We start from the raw sequence: 15,861 nt of genomic DNA, 5'->3' as shown, positions 1-15,861 counted from the left end.
AATTAACTAATTCACTAAACCATTCTAATTATCCATTAAACTAATTTCAGTCTAAACTAATCAACCCCTAAGCATCATTAACCTACTAAGCGAGGATTAGTGAGTTAAACTCACTTGATTAATGAACCGCTCGGTTCAAAACGACGGGGACACCGCAGGGATCAACTCTCTCCAAAGCAGGCCTAGCTTTCGAGGCCGGGAACACCTCCAAAACAAGCCAAAGGTGTTGCTGGAAACCCACTCTGTTTGCTTCTATTCGAGGGCTACAGAGGGCTGATCCAACGAGACCAGAGCCGATGGAGCTGCAGCAACGTTCGAAGAGCCTCACGGCAGCAACACGGTGGCAGTTTGGCAGTGCAAAGGGGTCTGACGGTCACAGGAAAGGACTCTGGGACGCTGCTGGGTTGAGGCGAAGGCGTGAGGGAGGCAGAGACACAGCTAAGGTAAGGGACACGCACGGCGAGTGGACGATGGTGCGAACGAGGCAGCTCAGCATTATGGTGGTCCAGCGGCAGCTACGGCGACAAAGGGCTTCGGCTGACCTCTCTCTGGGTTGCTGAGCTCGAAAATGGCACAATGAAGAAGATGGGAGGGGCTGTCGACGGTTGAGTAGGGGAAGAGGGGACCAAAAGCTTTAAGGGGGCCTACTATGGTCTCTCCTTAACCCTTGTGTTCCCTTGACCATTCCTCCACCACCAGCTGCCTTCCTAGGCTAAAAATCAGCCACCAAGGCTCCTTCTTGCACACTTGAAAAAATCCAAAAGCCATATATGGTGGAAGGTTACGAATTTCATGTGATTTCCCCTCAATTGGACTTTAATCTCTCTTTGAATCATCCCAATTTGGCCCTAAAAAATTCAATTGTTGAACCCTCGATCGAATTGGTATTTTTCCTCACAAATAAAACCCACTTGCTTCCCAATTGCGCAATCAAAAACGGTCCTGACAATTTCTGCATAAAAGCAGCCCTACGACGACTTTTTCCCAAAAAGTCTCGATTTGCAGAAAAATCTTTGGAGACTGAGTCGACATTTCTAAAATGACCTGTGATATGACAAAACTTCTAATTTCTAAAATCGGATTCAAATTCGTGGTTAATTTTAATCTGACGCATTTTTAGCGTGACCTAGGTTACCAAGTAGTTTTCATAAATTTTTAATGCAAATGACCCGTGGTCGATTTTATTCGAGCCACAATGAACATATTCAACACATTGGCGACTCTCGATTGTCATGAAAATCTCGAGGAGTTAAATACGGACACAGGGTACCAAAACAATAGAAAAATCAGTCTATTGACGGTCGACGAGAATTTTCCAATTTAGTAGAGTCACCCATGTTTAGCCACACATCTCAATCAAACCGACCTATCTTTAATCTCTTATCGATTTTTAATTGTGCCGTAATGGCATTTAAAGAAGAGCATGGTCAAGTAGCCGATTCTTGGTCGAATTCTCAAGTCTATTGCATTAGAATTCCTTAATGGCTTCTATAGATAGTCTAGTTATCTCACAAGAGATCAGCTCTGAAAATAATATTGTAGGTGCGTCGATCAAAAGTCCGATTAATTTAATTGAAAGCAGAAGTGAAAAATCCAAGATGTCACAAAATGCCTTTAGCCAAATGCAAATACCTTTGGGGTAAAGGAGTTTTCAAGAATGCTTGAACATTTGGAAAATTATAATTTAAAGGGCATTGGAAAGTGGCTTTGGTGTAAATACCGTTTGGTAAACCCAACATTTGCAAACGACTTTTATTATTTTTTTAAAAAATAAAAATAAATCCGATGAAACTCCATCGCGATCAACGGCGGGCCAACCACCGGCGGCCAGATCTGGCCATCGGCGAGGCTGGTAGAGGTTGCATGAACCAAGATCTGGCCGCTGGCGAGGCTGCCTGAGGTCGCGTACCTCAAGCGGCGCCGCTTGGGCCTCGCCGACGGCCAGATCCGGGTCCGCGCGACCCAAGCAGGGGTTGCCTGGGTCGTGCGTCATGCAACCTCAGGCGGCATCGCCTTAGTTCACGCGACTCAGGCGACACTTGCCTGGGTCGCGCAGACCCGGATCTGGCTGCCGGCGAGGCCTAAGCGGCGCCGCCTAAGGTCGCGCGACCTCAGGCAGCCTCACCGGCAGCCAGATCTAGGTTCCCTAGACCTCGAGCAGCCTTGCCAACGACCAGATCTAACTGCTGGCGGTTGGGGTATGGGGAAGATGCTCGGTTAAAGAAAAAAAAAAACAAAGAAGTCAACAGATGAAAAGTAAAGGTGGACTCGCATTTCAAAGGGAAGCATTTGGCCAATGAGAGTTGCAAATGTTGAACCAAACACCTAAAAAATTTCCCAAGGGCCTTTGGGCCCCCAAAGCCCCTTGGAAAAGTTGAACCAAACGGGGTAGTTGCAAAGGGATTCACACAAGCAAAAGGCTTTGATTATCGTGAGACTTTTTTTACCATGGCCAAGGAACTTATTGTTTGTTCATTCTTGTCCATTGCTTCTTTTCAAAATTAGCCACTACACTAGAGAGACCTCGATGAAGAAATTCTATGGATCTTCCACAATTTATGCAAATAAGGGGAGTCTCGTGTATGCCGTCTTTGTAAATCCTTATATGGGCTTAAAGAAGCTTCTAAATAATGGTACTCCAAATTCACCACGGTGCTGACCACTGTAGGATTCTAGCACTCCAAGCATTATTACACCTTATTTGCAAGGACTGAAGGTGATTCATCAATTTATTTATTAATATATGTTGGTGATATTCTAGTCTGCTTTTACAAAGTTCGAGAAATATCTACACTCTTCTTTTCACATTAAAAACTTGGGACCCCCTAAATACCTTTTGGTATTGAAATAGCTCGATCTAACAAAGGGATCTGTCATAGCCAATGTAAATTGATTATGGAGATAGTTTCAGAAGCAAGATTGTCATAATGTAAACCGACTATTATACCAATTGATCAGAATGTGAAGCTAATGACACATGAATATGATGAGAGCTCACCTTCACCAATCAAAGATTCATTACTCAAGGACCCATCGGGACATCAGCACCTTGTTAGGAAATTAATCTATCCCACAATGACAATACCTTATATATGTTATGTGGTACAAATACTTGATTAATTCATGCACAAAACAAAGCAGTCCGATATGAATGCAACACTAAAGGTTGTAAAGTATTTGAGAGGATGCTCAGGACTCGGTATACTTCTGTCTCATGAATGTAGCGATATAGATTATGCTACTTGTCCAATGATGAAAGGGTCTATTTCTAGATAATGTATCGAATTGGGAGAGTCACTTATCTCATGCAAGATAAAGAAATAGTCAATCATATCGCTATCGTCAGCTGAATTTGAATATTAGGCCATGGTCAAGACTGCTTGTTAGGTAGTTTGGACACAAGGACTTCTCTTGAATCTTAGTGCAAATTGATGGACCGGGCAATTTGTTCTATGCCAACGTGCCACGCTTAAATTAGCGGCAAATCTAGTTTTTATGAGAAGACTAAACATATAGAAGTTGATTGTCATTTCACTCAAGACAAAATCCAAGAATGGATCATCACAACAAGAGTAATTAGGACTATGGAGCAACCTGCAGACATATTTACCAAGCCATTGTGTGAAAGATGGCGTACATACTTGCTAAGCAAGCTTGGTGCCCTTGATATATACAAACCACCAGCTTGAGGGGGAGTGTTGGAAATATGATTTGGTATCGATTCTCGCTTGTGAATTGAATGATTTAGCTAATCAATAATTGATTCACAAAATCCTTAATTGGCTCAATAGATAGGAAATACAATCATGTCTAATTTTCTTTTCCTCTTTTACGTTTTCTTTCTAGTACTACAAATATAGCTTGTAAATGTACACTTGATATACAGAAATACAAAAGCCACAATTCCTCTCATATTTTCCTTGATTCTTGTCAGAAACAGAGCTAGATTGTTGGCAACGAGGTACAAGTAATCGTTGGCTCTGATGCTAACCATGTAAATGCCTCCGAAACCATTCTCTTCGCCTTCTTGTCCTCTAGCTTCTTCCTCAGATCCTTCACTAGTTTCTTGAATTGCCTGAGCTGACTCTTGAGATCCACCACCTAAAGAAGCAAAACTAAGTAAGATGACCCGGAAGCGGAACATAAAAAAACATCAAAGCAAAGATAAGGAAAGAGACTCGACATACATATCCTTGGTGAGTTTCAAGTAAAACGCCGACTCCATTGGACGCGAAATTCGCCCCTCACAAATTCGCCATTCTTCAGCTGGAGATATGGTGGGATTGGGTAGTTTTGCATATTCAGCTGAATCACCTAAAAAAAATTTGAGTTGCAATCAATCATTTATGGGGAAGAAAATGCTAAAGCATGGAGAAGTTATACCAATAAAATCAGCCATAAGACGATTGTTAATGAATCTGCCAGTGGGATAATGGAAGAAAGTCTCGTCATACGAAAGGAAGCTTGCCCTAAAAGACGCGATAGTCTTTATTGAAGCAAAAGATCAGAAAGGAAAAATTCAGATTATTTGCAGTGCAAAATTTTCTACAAATCAGCATGAATATAACAAATCAAGTAAAGTATCAACGAAATGATCATTTAGAGATCTTTTGTGATTTGTTTTCCTTGTAGATAGAATTGTAATCTTTTATTTTTATATTTCACCATAATTATAGGTGGTGATAGATATATATATTGTACAACATATCAATAAAAAGTAACACTTCATTAACTCAATTTCAGAGGCTTTTTATGGTATTAGAGCCATGCAACGACACACTGATCTTTTCTTGTAATCAAGTCACTTTCTTCTTCAAATCTGAGATTTCCATTTCCTTCAAACATCAATGTGTCAAAATTTGTTTAATTGAAGCTTAATGAAAACATATTTTTGCTTTAGAAGACACAAGTACTGTCTCTGATTGAAAGTTGGGAACTACTTGATTTCCTTGCCGGAGAGACCGTTGTGCCAACGCAGACTCGAACATTAGAGAATGGACCTGAAGTCAGTAACCCAAAATACACATCATAGGTGCGGAGTGACCGCCTTGTAAAGTCTTGGATCGTCGACCCACTCTCGAAAGAGGTTCTCAGACATGCAGTTGGACTACAAATAGCAACAAAAGTATGGACAGCTCTCACCGTTCATTTCAAGCAACGCTCGGTGACTTGTGAACTTGACCTCCTTGAACAACTTCAGCACATCTGGAAAGAAAATAAGCCTTTATCTATTTATCTTCGTGACTTTAAATCTATTTGTGATCAATTGCATTCCATGGTAAACCGGTGTCAAATGCTAATAAAGTCTTCAGATTACTTGAATGACTTAATGATGGCTATGAGTCATTCAAAACGACTATGTTCAAGCCTCCTCTTCTATCTCATGCTGAAGTGGTTGCACAACTTCAAAGTTATGAGTTGCAAAACAAGCGCACTTCGACCATGCTCCTAGATAGTTCAATGGCGATTATCTCACAGCAATGCGATGGTGGCTACAAAAACAACCCCAGAGGAAAGGGTAGAGGATCCACATTTAATTCTAGGATCGTGGGCTTTCTCAAACAAACCAGAATGGTCAGCACTATTCAAGAAACTACTATAACACTCGCCAAACCAAAACTGCCGATGCAATGCCAAATTCAAACATAGGAGTGCCATCTTTCATCTATCAAATTTGCAAGAAGAAAGGGCATGATGCATTGAATTGTTAGTATCGTTTCGATAATATTTATCAAAATGTTAATATACCCCAAGGCCTGGCTGCTCTTCATATCTCAAACTCACTAGATGAGGAATGGCATACAGACAATGGTGCTACTACTTATATGACTAATAATTCAAGTAATCTTGTGAATGTAGTTCCTTACCTTGACCATGATAATGTGATAATTGGGAATGGTATATCATTGCCGATTACTTATGTTGGGACTGGTCAATTTAGCGACTAAATTGGTCAATTTTCACTTAATAATGTTCTAGTTGTTCCACAAATTAAGAAAAATCTTCTGTCTCTCAATTGATGAGAGATTATCCTTGCTATTTTGAGTTTGACACATCTGGCTTTAATATCAAGAACTCCAGGACACTCCGGGTACTGTTGACGGGAAGTAATCATCAGAGATTATATACCAATAAGGACTTGCATTCCATGGCATTCTTTTCTCAAAGAAACAAGGTTGCAGATGAACTTACGTGGCTTCGCCGATTAAGCCATCCTAATAGTCGTGTTTTACAGCTTTTGCGATATGATGATTTGATTTTAGTAAATAAATCCACCGGTACTTTATGTACAAGTTGTCAAATTAGTAAAAGTTCAAGATTGCCATTTTCTTTGTCTGATTCTCGATGATCCCATCCATTGGAGAAAATACATTGTGATCTTTGGGGACCAAGCTCAATTTCTTCTATGCAAAATTTCGATATTATGTGATATTTAATGATGATTTCTCTTGATATTATTGCTTGTATCCATTGAAGCAAAAGTCAGAATTCTATGAGATTTTCCTAGCCTTTCAGAAATTAGTAGAAAATCAACTTGATAAGAAAATTAAAGTTTTTCAATCCGATGGAGGAAGTGAATTCACAAGTAATAATTTTCTCACGCGTCTTTGTGAATGCGGCATATAACTACAACTCTCTAATCCAGGTACGCCAGAGCAAAACAGTGTTGCTGAGAGGAAACATCAACATATTGTTGAACTCGAGCTTGCTACATTGTTTGAGGCATCTATGCCACTGACCTATCGGGCGGAAGCTTTTACAACAATGAATTATTTAATAAATCGGCTTCCTTCAACTGCTCTAGGCAACCGAAGTCCATACTTGGTCTTATTCAAGAAGGATCCTAATTACTCATTACTTCGAGTGTTTGGCTCTCGTTGTGATCCACATTTACACAGCTACGCAATGAACAAATTTGACAAGCACTCTTTGCCATGCGTATTTTAGGGATACAGTGCAAAGCACAAAGGATATCGTTGTCTTCATCAATCTACTAATCGTGTTTGAGCTATTGCAATGGAATTCAACTATATGTCCATCACAAACAAAAGTTTCTAGCCAACCTTGTCCAGAAGTTGATCAAAATGTTGGTTCACCAACGGATCTTGAATTTATAAGCGAATGTGCACGTCTATTTGCTAAGATAGAACCAAATTCAAATGCTTCATCTACTACACTCTCTAATCATGTGTAACAATCAATAGAAAGTGAACCTTTAGTTCAATCTCCATATGAAACTTTCACATCCTCGGCACATCCCCTGGTTACATGTTCAAAGGCCGAGATCTTGAAGCCAAACCCCAAGTATGCCAATATAGTTGTATCATCTATCCCTCCCGAGCCAACGCACTGTCCATTCAGCATTAAAACACCCTAGTTGGACAACCACTATACTTGAGGAGTTGGATGCTCTTGCAATCAATAAAACACGGGAACTTGTTCTCCGTTAACCCTCGATGAATGTAGTTGGATGTAAATTGGTATAAAAGAAAAAGCTACACACAAACAGTTCACTTGACCTTTTGAAAATGACTTGTTGCAAAAGGGTTTCATCAAGAAGAATGTGTCAACTTCCTAGAAACTTTTAGCCCAGTAGTTAAACAAGCCACAATTCACATTGTACTATCTGTTGCTACTATCCAAAACTGGAAATTCGCCAATTAAATGTCAAGAATGCCTTCCTACACAAAGATCTAGATTTTCCTGTCTATATGGAATGATAAGTGATTCGTCTTATCCTGACCAATTCGCTTACTCCAATGGGCGCTATATGATCTCAAACAAGCTCCCAGGGTATGGTTTGACAATTTCAGTAATTTTCTTTTTGAGTATGGATTCTTTTGCAACACTACTGATCCATCACTATTTGTTTATCATCGTCATGGTCATACTATTATTCTATTGCTCTATATGGATGATATAATCCTCATTGGTGATTCTACAAAATTGCTTAACCATCTTGTGCAGGCACTTGGTCAAGTGTTTTCCATCAAAGATCTTGGTGCTCTTCATTATTTTTTAGGCATTGAAGTCAATCACTCCGCTAATGGACTCTTTCTCTCCCAACATAAATGTGCATTAGATCTTTTGAGTCAAGCATCAATGGTGCAATGTAAGCCAATTTCTACTCCAATAGCTACCAAACAACCACCTCTCAAAAATGGTTGTAAGCCCTACGTTGATCCATCCTATTTTCGAAGCATTGTAGGCGCTCTTCAGTACCTTACATTTACTCGTTTGGATCTCACTTGTAATCAACATAGTTTGCTTATATATTCATGACCCAACTATTGCATACTATCATATGGTAAAGCGTATTCTGTGATATGTTCACGGCATTTTATACCTTGGACTTCGCATTTTGTCTTGTAGTTCTCTCAATCTATATGGTTTTGTCAATGTAGATTGCACTAGGTGCAAAATCACCTGACGATCTACTATTGCTTATTGTCATTTTCTTGGATCAAATTGTATTTCATGGTGTGCCAAAAAACAAGTTACTGTGGCCCACTCCACAACTGAAGCCAAATATTGAGCTCTTGCTTCTACAAATACTAAACTCACTAGGATTTCATACATACTACATGACATTGGGATTTACCAATGTCAACCTTTGTTACTTTTTTCAGACAATATCGGCATTGCATCTCACAACTAATCCAGTTTTTCATGTTCGGACAAAGCATATTGAGATTGATTATCATTTTGTTCGGGAAAAGATTGCTCTTGGTTCTATTGTAACACGCAATGTCACGTCTTCCTCACAAACTGCTAATATTTCCATCAAACCATTGACTCGAGATATGTTTGTCGGTTCACGAATCAAACTCGATCTCTGGTCCCTCCCTATTGACCGATTTGAAGGGGAGTATTGAAGCAGAAAATCATAAGGGAAAAATTCAAATTATGTGTAATACAAAATCTTCTACAAATCACCCAACTATGGGCCGTTGGTATTTGTTCTCTCCCGCTTCGATGCGATCGAGAGTTCGAATCCCCACATTGCTATCGCAATTTAAGTGGGGAGCCTTGGCGGTGGGTTACTGGGGAAGCTTCCCCCAAGGTATAGTCGTCCAAATAGCTTTGGCGAGGTCCGCCGGTGTCACCGGGCACCAAAAGGCCATGTGACCCCGACTAGCATAAACGAAATGAGGCTAAGGCGGATCCTCAGTTACCAAAAATAAATCTTCTACAAATTAATATGAAAATAACAAATCAAATAGAGTATCAACGAGTTGATCATTTGAGATCTTTTGTAATTTGTTTTCCTTGTAGACAAAATTGTTATCTTTTATTTTTATCTTTCACCATAATTATAGGTGGTGATATCTCTATATATATTATACAACATATGAATGAAAAGTAACGCTTCATTGACTCGATTTTTGAGTTTCTTTAACGTTTATGTAGTTGTTGGTCCCCGCGTCGTTGAGCGAATCATCGAAGATGAATAGAGCGATGTTGTGTTGGGGTCGATCGACATCGCAGTGAGCCGAGAGGAGGAGGCTGGCAAAGACGGGAAAGAAAAGGACGTGGATATCCGGAGCCGATATGGGGCGGCGTCTCTTGGGATTTTGGACAGATGCTCGGGTGACTTGAATAAGTAACTTGGGAAGAGGAAGGCTCGTTATAGCTCTTTCCTCTTCTGGCCAAACATATGACGTCATAAATTGGCAGAGTCAAATTTCTGGGGCCATTTAAGATGTTTGCTTGCGTAATTTGCATTCTGGCTTTCGCTACGCAGTTACAGCAGGTGAGGTACGTTTGAACAACTCTTTGTTCCGTACTTCACCTTTTTTTATTTTCGACTTTGTGGTCCAGCGCCAACTTTAGCACATCTACGCGGAAGTTTCAGTCAAAACAACTCATTATCAATTTGTAAATTATAATACTTTCCCTGCTCGCCCACACCCTATGCTCGGATCACATTATTGGACCATTGATGGTTTCAATGATCTATTTCTATATCTGCAGACATTAAACTAAGAGCAAGAAGTCTTGACTGTTCGAGATAGTTTCTTTCGATTTGGATCGTTTTGGCAACTCGTGTCAGGTATGCATGCTTAATACGGCCAATGATGAACAAAAAAGCAGCCAATGAAACACCGACAAAAAGAATGATGGATACACAAAGTGGGTTGCAGATGTAAGCAACTAACTCGAATAGGACTAGAAAGCTCGTCATTTTCGGAAGAGCAATGCTAAGCAACCTAAAATTAGTCCACGAGATCGATATCTTATATTGGTCACACCTTCAATACCCAATAACAATCTGTCTCGATATCTTAATGTGCTTGTCATTTCTCTTATGATGTTATCCTTTCTTAAATACTTTGGTAGGCTATTCGTGAAATTCTAAATGCGATGAATGTGTCGAACAAATAATATAATAATGAGAAGGAATATCATCTCATAAAAATTGATGATTAATAAACCAATTAAATATTAACAATGGACTAATTCTAAAATTTATCTAACAGATCAAAATAGACTTGAGAATAAATTAAAATTCACAAACATAGAAACAAAATTTTGAAATTGAATATAGTAAATCAATCAAATAAAAATGTTAGAATATATGACTTCACCATAACCACTAGATATTAATTTTACATTATTACACATACAAAAGCAATATCAAATATGTGAAAGCAAAATTTCCAAATCTTTTTACTATAATATCTCTAGGTATAAAAAATCTATTCAATTTATCTATCCACCATATCTTTATGTTAATTTAAATAAATATAAGTGTATTAAAATCTATAAATATTTTCGCTTTATAATGAATCTTTTGAACCACATTGTCACCGAAAGTTACACAAATAACATGGTATATATATTCATATTTAATTCATGGTTATATATTATAAAAAAAACAATTGCATATTATTGCTTCCCAATCTCAAACATACAACTACTTAAAAGCATTAAATGCAATAATATATAACTCACATGAATGAAATCACTTACAAAACATAAAAAAAAAACATGAAATTCATATCATCATAGTCATGCAAAGAAAATTGGGACATGATAGAAGAAGAAACGAACATATAAATTAAACACATCATCTTGAATCAAAGAATAAGAATTTCGTTACCAATTTTGTCTTCTCTTTAAAACACTTGAAAAACTATCAAAACAATGAAAAAACATTTAAAACTAAAAACCTAATTGTCTTCCCAAGTTCACAATGTTTTCCTATTTATTGGATACATTTAAGACTCCTATCCAAAGGCAATTGGTTATTTTTTCACATAAAATTAGGGAGTAAATAAGAAAATCTTTAATTTGATATCCACCTTCCAACACTTAATGATAAAATTAGGGATTGAATTACAAAATCCTTGATTGGATATTCGTCTTCCAATGTTTTCTTATTTGAAATTCCTAGATCACTAAATTCTTCATTTTCCATCTTTCTACCATTCTTTTCCTTATTTTCTCCCTATCTCATTGTGTTGCATAAACAAGGAAAATTTGCCTAAATATAAAGAAATCTAAATATTTTCTCATAGATATTGCATTTTTTGTTGACTAAAATAGGTAATATAACTTTATTTTTACAGATATCGTAAGCCTAGACTTGGTTCAACACATAGGAATGAATGGATAACCAATGTGACCCATAACTTAATGGGCTGTATAATGTAATCAACTTTCTTCCCTATTCTTTTTCTTATTTGTTCTTTCACATTTGCCCTCATCTTAATTAAATGCATTGTGTTGCAGCCCTAAAATCGTAGTTGAAAGCACAGAACCAAAGCGATAATGAATTTCATTTATTCAAACTTACCCTGAAACATTTAAGTAATTCAAGTTTTGTCGATGTTTCAGCAATACTAGGGCTCATTTGAACATCCTTGTTCTTTAACAGAAGGGCAACTGTATAGTCAAATCCAACATCATCCCTCGTTATTCATAATATAACGTTTAAGTGGGATGTGATTCTTTACCTACAATTTCAAGTACAATTTCAAGGAAGGAAGAAAAAATTCAAGTACCCTCATGCTTCAACAATTCTTTCAGGTTGCGAGGTCTGATTACACTCACACTCCCATTCCACATCAACTGTGCATATTGTCGGTTAGCCCGCTCACTTGAATGGCCAGAATCAAAGAACACGTACTTCTCAGGATGACGGCATAATGAATATTCCTTCACTCCTCTTTGGCCTCCACAAGTCGAATTTGCCCTATAAGGACCCGAACCACAACACGCACTTTTTGCTTCCTTAAAACCTGAATCGATTTCATATATCGAAAATGAGGACTTCTATCCAAGACATGAGCGATGTAAAAGGCACAAAATCCACAACTAGTGTAGAAGTATTGATGCTTAAGATAAGTGCCCACAGCACAAACAACTTACCGTATTTTGATGGGCATTGGATTCTCTCACTCTCTGAAGTGTAGAAGTCGAAGTAGGAGTACTCGAATCCTTGGAGTTGCGTCTCCAGTTTTGCAAGAATTGAAGTAAGCGCAACGTTGTGAAGCTGTGCGATCTTATTGGCTTCGCCTGAGCAAGAACCATTTCTGGTCAATCGTCTCCCGCTTGGCGCACACCCAATTTGCCCCACTCCAATCATTGCAAATTTTCTTCCTCCTACCTCATATATTCCCTGGAAAAGAATCAGAAAGCCATATTATCCCCCTGAAATGCCATAACAATTAACAGATGTTTAGCAAGTCTAATTATCACGAGGCCAGAACAAGGTTCCTTGCAAACACACACTAAATAGTGCGTGCATATAGTGGAGTAAACCTTTAAGATTTCTCGGAAAGATGAACAGGTTGAGATACGTTCAGATGCCAACTTAACATCGAATAAAAAGACACCAATATACTTGCACAATTCTATGCTTGTGCTACACATGGAGCCATATAAGAACAACTAAGTAATATAAGAGATCTTAATTGGATATCAAATCATGGCATATGGAAAAAAGGAGAAAGAATTACATTTAGAATGTACTTAAGGGTCGGCATCATGTACTCACCTGTCAGCTCGGATTAAGCACTCATGTTTAGCTATGTCAATGCAATATATCTCTATTGAGCATGCTTAAAGATCATGTAATTTGAATTCGTTTCACTATCGAGTTTGTCGATATAAATTGGGCTTATTTACATAGAGCTACAGAATCGTGTCCATCTGTGCCAGAGATTGCAAGAAAACACGAGGTGTATAAAAATTTATCTTTAAGTGAAACTAGAAAGTACTTTGTCGAGAGTGGGTGGATAATGGAATTCTTGTTGCTTCTAACCTTGAGCACAGAGGTGATGTTCCCAATCACCATCCCCACGTAATCTTCCATGGAAATGGACTGAAACAGAGCAGGATTAAGTAGAGGCTTCGTGTAATCATTGGTTCCGATGCTAATTAAGTAAACACCCTCCTTAATTATCTTCTTCGTCTTCTCGCTCCCCATCTCTTTCCTCAGCTTCTTCTCTAGTTGTTCAAGCTGCTTCAGCTGCGTCTTCAAATCCACCACCTGATAAATTGAAAACATGAGCTTGCTCATTTCCGAGGTTTCTTGCAGACTCAAAAAGTGTACAAATTTATGTTAAATAAAGCTTCGAGCCAAAAGACATAAATAAAGAACGTACAAATCCTTCATAAGTGTCGACCAAAGCACCAGCTCCAGCGGACGCAAAATTCGCCCCTCCCATGAATTCATCATCTTTCATTTGCAGATATGGTGGAATCAGCGGTAGATTTGCATATTCAGCTGCATAACCAAAGAAAAACAAAAACAGAATAGAACAACAAACATATTAAGCAGTAATATGAGGAAATAAATAGATTTTGTGCCCAAGTTACCCGGCAAAGAAGTTACCAATAAAATCGACGATAAGACGACCATCTGAGAATCTGCCAGTGGGATAGCGGAAGAACGTCTCCCCATAAGGAGGAAAATTTGCTCTGAAGCCGGCAGTGGTGTTTATGTAGTTGTTGGTCCCTGCGTCATTAATGGAGTCGCCAAAGATGAAGAGAGCAACATCTTCCCGAGACTGATTGTCGCAGCAAGTGGAGACGAAGAGGCTTGCAAGAACAGTGAAGAGAATGATGTGGAGAGTCGGAGTCGACATGATGACCTGTGTTGGATGATGTTCGTCCTCTTTAGGTGGCTACATATACACTCAGGGATATCAAAAACTGAACTAACAACCAAACCAAACCGAACCGAAAGTTTGGGTTTTTTAAGTTCAGTTCTCATTAAAAGCTGAAACTTTTTTAACCAATTCGGTTTTTATCGGTTCGGTTAATCAAACCAAACCGATAAAGTCCAAAAAAAATTTCTTTTATTTTTTTTTTATTTTTGTTCTTTTACTTTTTTTTCCTTTTCTTTCTTTTTTTTTTCTTCTTCTTTTTTTTCATTGGCCAGTAGCCGGTGACCGGCTTATGATGAGGCTCTAGCTCGCCTCTAGCTGGTTGCCGATATGGCCAACGACCGACCGGCCAATGAAGAAGAAGAATAAGAAAAGGAATAAAAATAACTTTAAAAATCGATTTTTTTTTTAAATTATTGAAAGGGGTGAATGGAGGAAACAAATAAAACAAAACCAAAAGTAAAAATCGAAAAGCCGAACCGAACCGAACCGGAATTTTAATTCAGTTCCATTACGGTTCAGATCGAATTTCAATTCAGTTCAATAAATTTCCCTATCAATTTAATTTAGTTCGGCTTTCCAAAAAAATCAAATCGAACCGAATCACTTACACTCCTAATACTCCTATAGGAAAATATGGTGATAAAAAGTATTTGCTATGAAGTCTTCTGTCGGTGCATTGAACAGGACTTACGAACTTGGGAGATACATTGGATAAACGTGGGAGGTACGTCTGGACAAGTCGAAGGACGGCGATCTGTTTTGACTTTTATTCCCACGTTGGCCGGCTTGCTCGACACTTAGGCGCAAGAAGGATTTTCGTCGAGGAGACAAGTCTCTAACTAATTTAGGGTGTGTTTGATTCAACATTTTCTCTTGAAAAAAATTTGAGGCATTTGGCAATCATTCTCAAAGGGCTTTGGGGTGAAAGTCATCATTGGGAGTATTGAAAGTTTAAGACAAGTGGGGACTTACTTTGGGTTTCTAGCATTTTCATATGACAGTGATGTTCATGATTTACCAAAAATTAACAATTAAACACAGACCTTGTTCTTTTGGACGCACTACAGCACTCGCCTTATCTACTTTTTTTTTTATTTTGATCAAAGCCTTATCTACTTCAATGAGTGTGAATTACCTCAAACCTGTCCCGATTGGAGGATGTAAATCGTATCTTTATACATGAACAATTTCAAAAGTGTTGCATTTGCTCAGGCTCAATTTGTTTCATGAAAAAATTAATTTTTCTGGAAATTATTTTGTAGAAAGTTAATTTACAAGATAATAATAATATTTTATGATATTTAGTTTAAACCTGAAAATAAACTAAAAAATATTCCATCATTTGGTATGGAAAATCTTATTTGATTTTTTAAAAATAAACACATACTATTTAGATGCTAGTAACTCGTGTATGGGCAATCGAGGACTCAGGGAAATCGAGTACAAGCACTAGAGGGATCTCAACCCAAGTGCCAGGATGAAGGCACGGGCACTAGGATCTTGGGCGCAACCTCGATAAACCTAAACATGTCTAGTAAGGCCCCAAACCTGGCCTCGATCGACTTGAGAATAGCCTTTGTGAACTTGGTTGTAGCCTTTGTGGATCCGAGCCCAAGTTTTGAGGATTCGAGCTCAAGTACCAAGATCCCACTCTCGATCTTGGTGGACCTAGGCTCATGTGCAAGGGCATCAAGGGCTGGGGCTTAGCTAGCGAGGTTTCAAGCTCAACCTTGATGGACTC

At 38.5% G+C, this 15,861-nt stretch overlaps 1 protein-coding gene across 1 annotated transcript; it reads left to right on the top strand.

Moving 5' to 3' along the window:
* The first annotated feature begins 7,911 nt into the window (after nucleotides 1–7,911).
* On the top strand, nucleotides 7,912–8,876 carry LOC139883898 (uncharacterized mitochondrial protein AtMg00810-like). The gene is made up of 2 exons (XM_071868002.1): nucleotides 7,912–8,205; nucleotides 8,406–8,876. The coding sequence occupies exons 1-2, from the start codon at nucleotides 7,912–7,914 to the stop codon at nucleotides 8,874–8,876; spliced, it is 765 nt and encodes a 254-aa protein (XP_071724103.1).
* The last annotated feature ends 6,985 nt before the right edge of the window (nucleotides 8,877–15,861 follow it).

Source organism: Rutidosis leptorrhynchoides, unplaced genomic scaffold (assembly GCF_046630445.1).
Source record: "Rutidosis leptorrhynchoides isolate AG116_Rl617_1_P2 unplaced genomic scaffold, CSIRO_AGI_Rlap_v1 contig47, whole genome shotgun sequence".
Taxonomy (NCBI): Eukaryota; Viridiplantae; Streptophyta; class Magnoliopsida; order Asterales; family Asteraceae; genus Rutidosis; species Rutidosis leptorrhynchoides.
Note: the sequence above shows the minus strand (reverse complement) of the source record. Positions and strands in the feature narration are given on the sequence as shown.

Bases quoted from the DNA above. Each gene is read 5' to 3' on its own strand.
- LOC139883898 (XM_071868002.1), top strand. From the start codon at position 7,912: ATGGATGATATAATCCTCATTGGTGATTCTACAAAATTGCTTAACCAT. The intron at 8,206-8,405 runs GTAGGCGCTCTT...TTGTCAATGTAG, and splicing joins CATCCTATTTTCGAAGCATT to ATTGCACTAGGTGCAAAATC.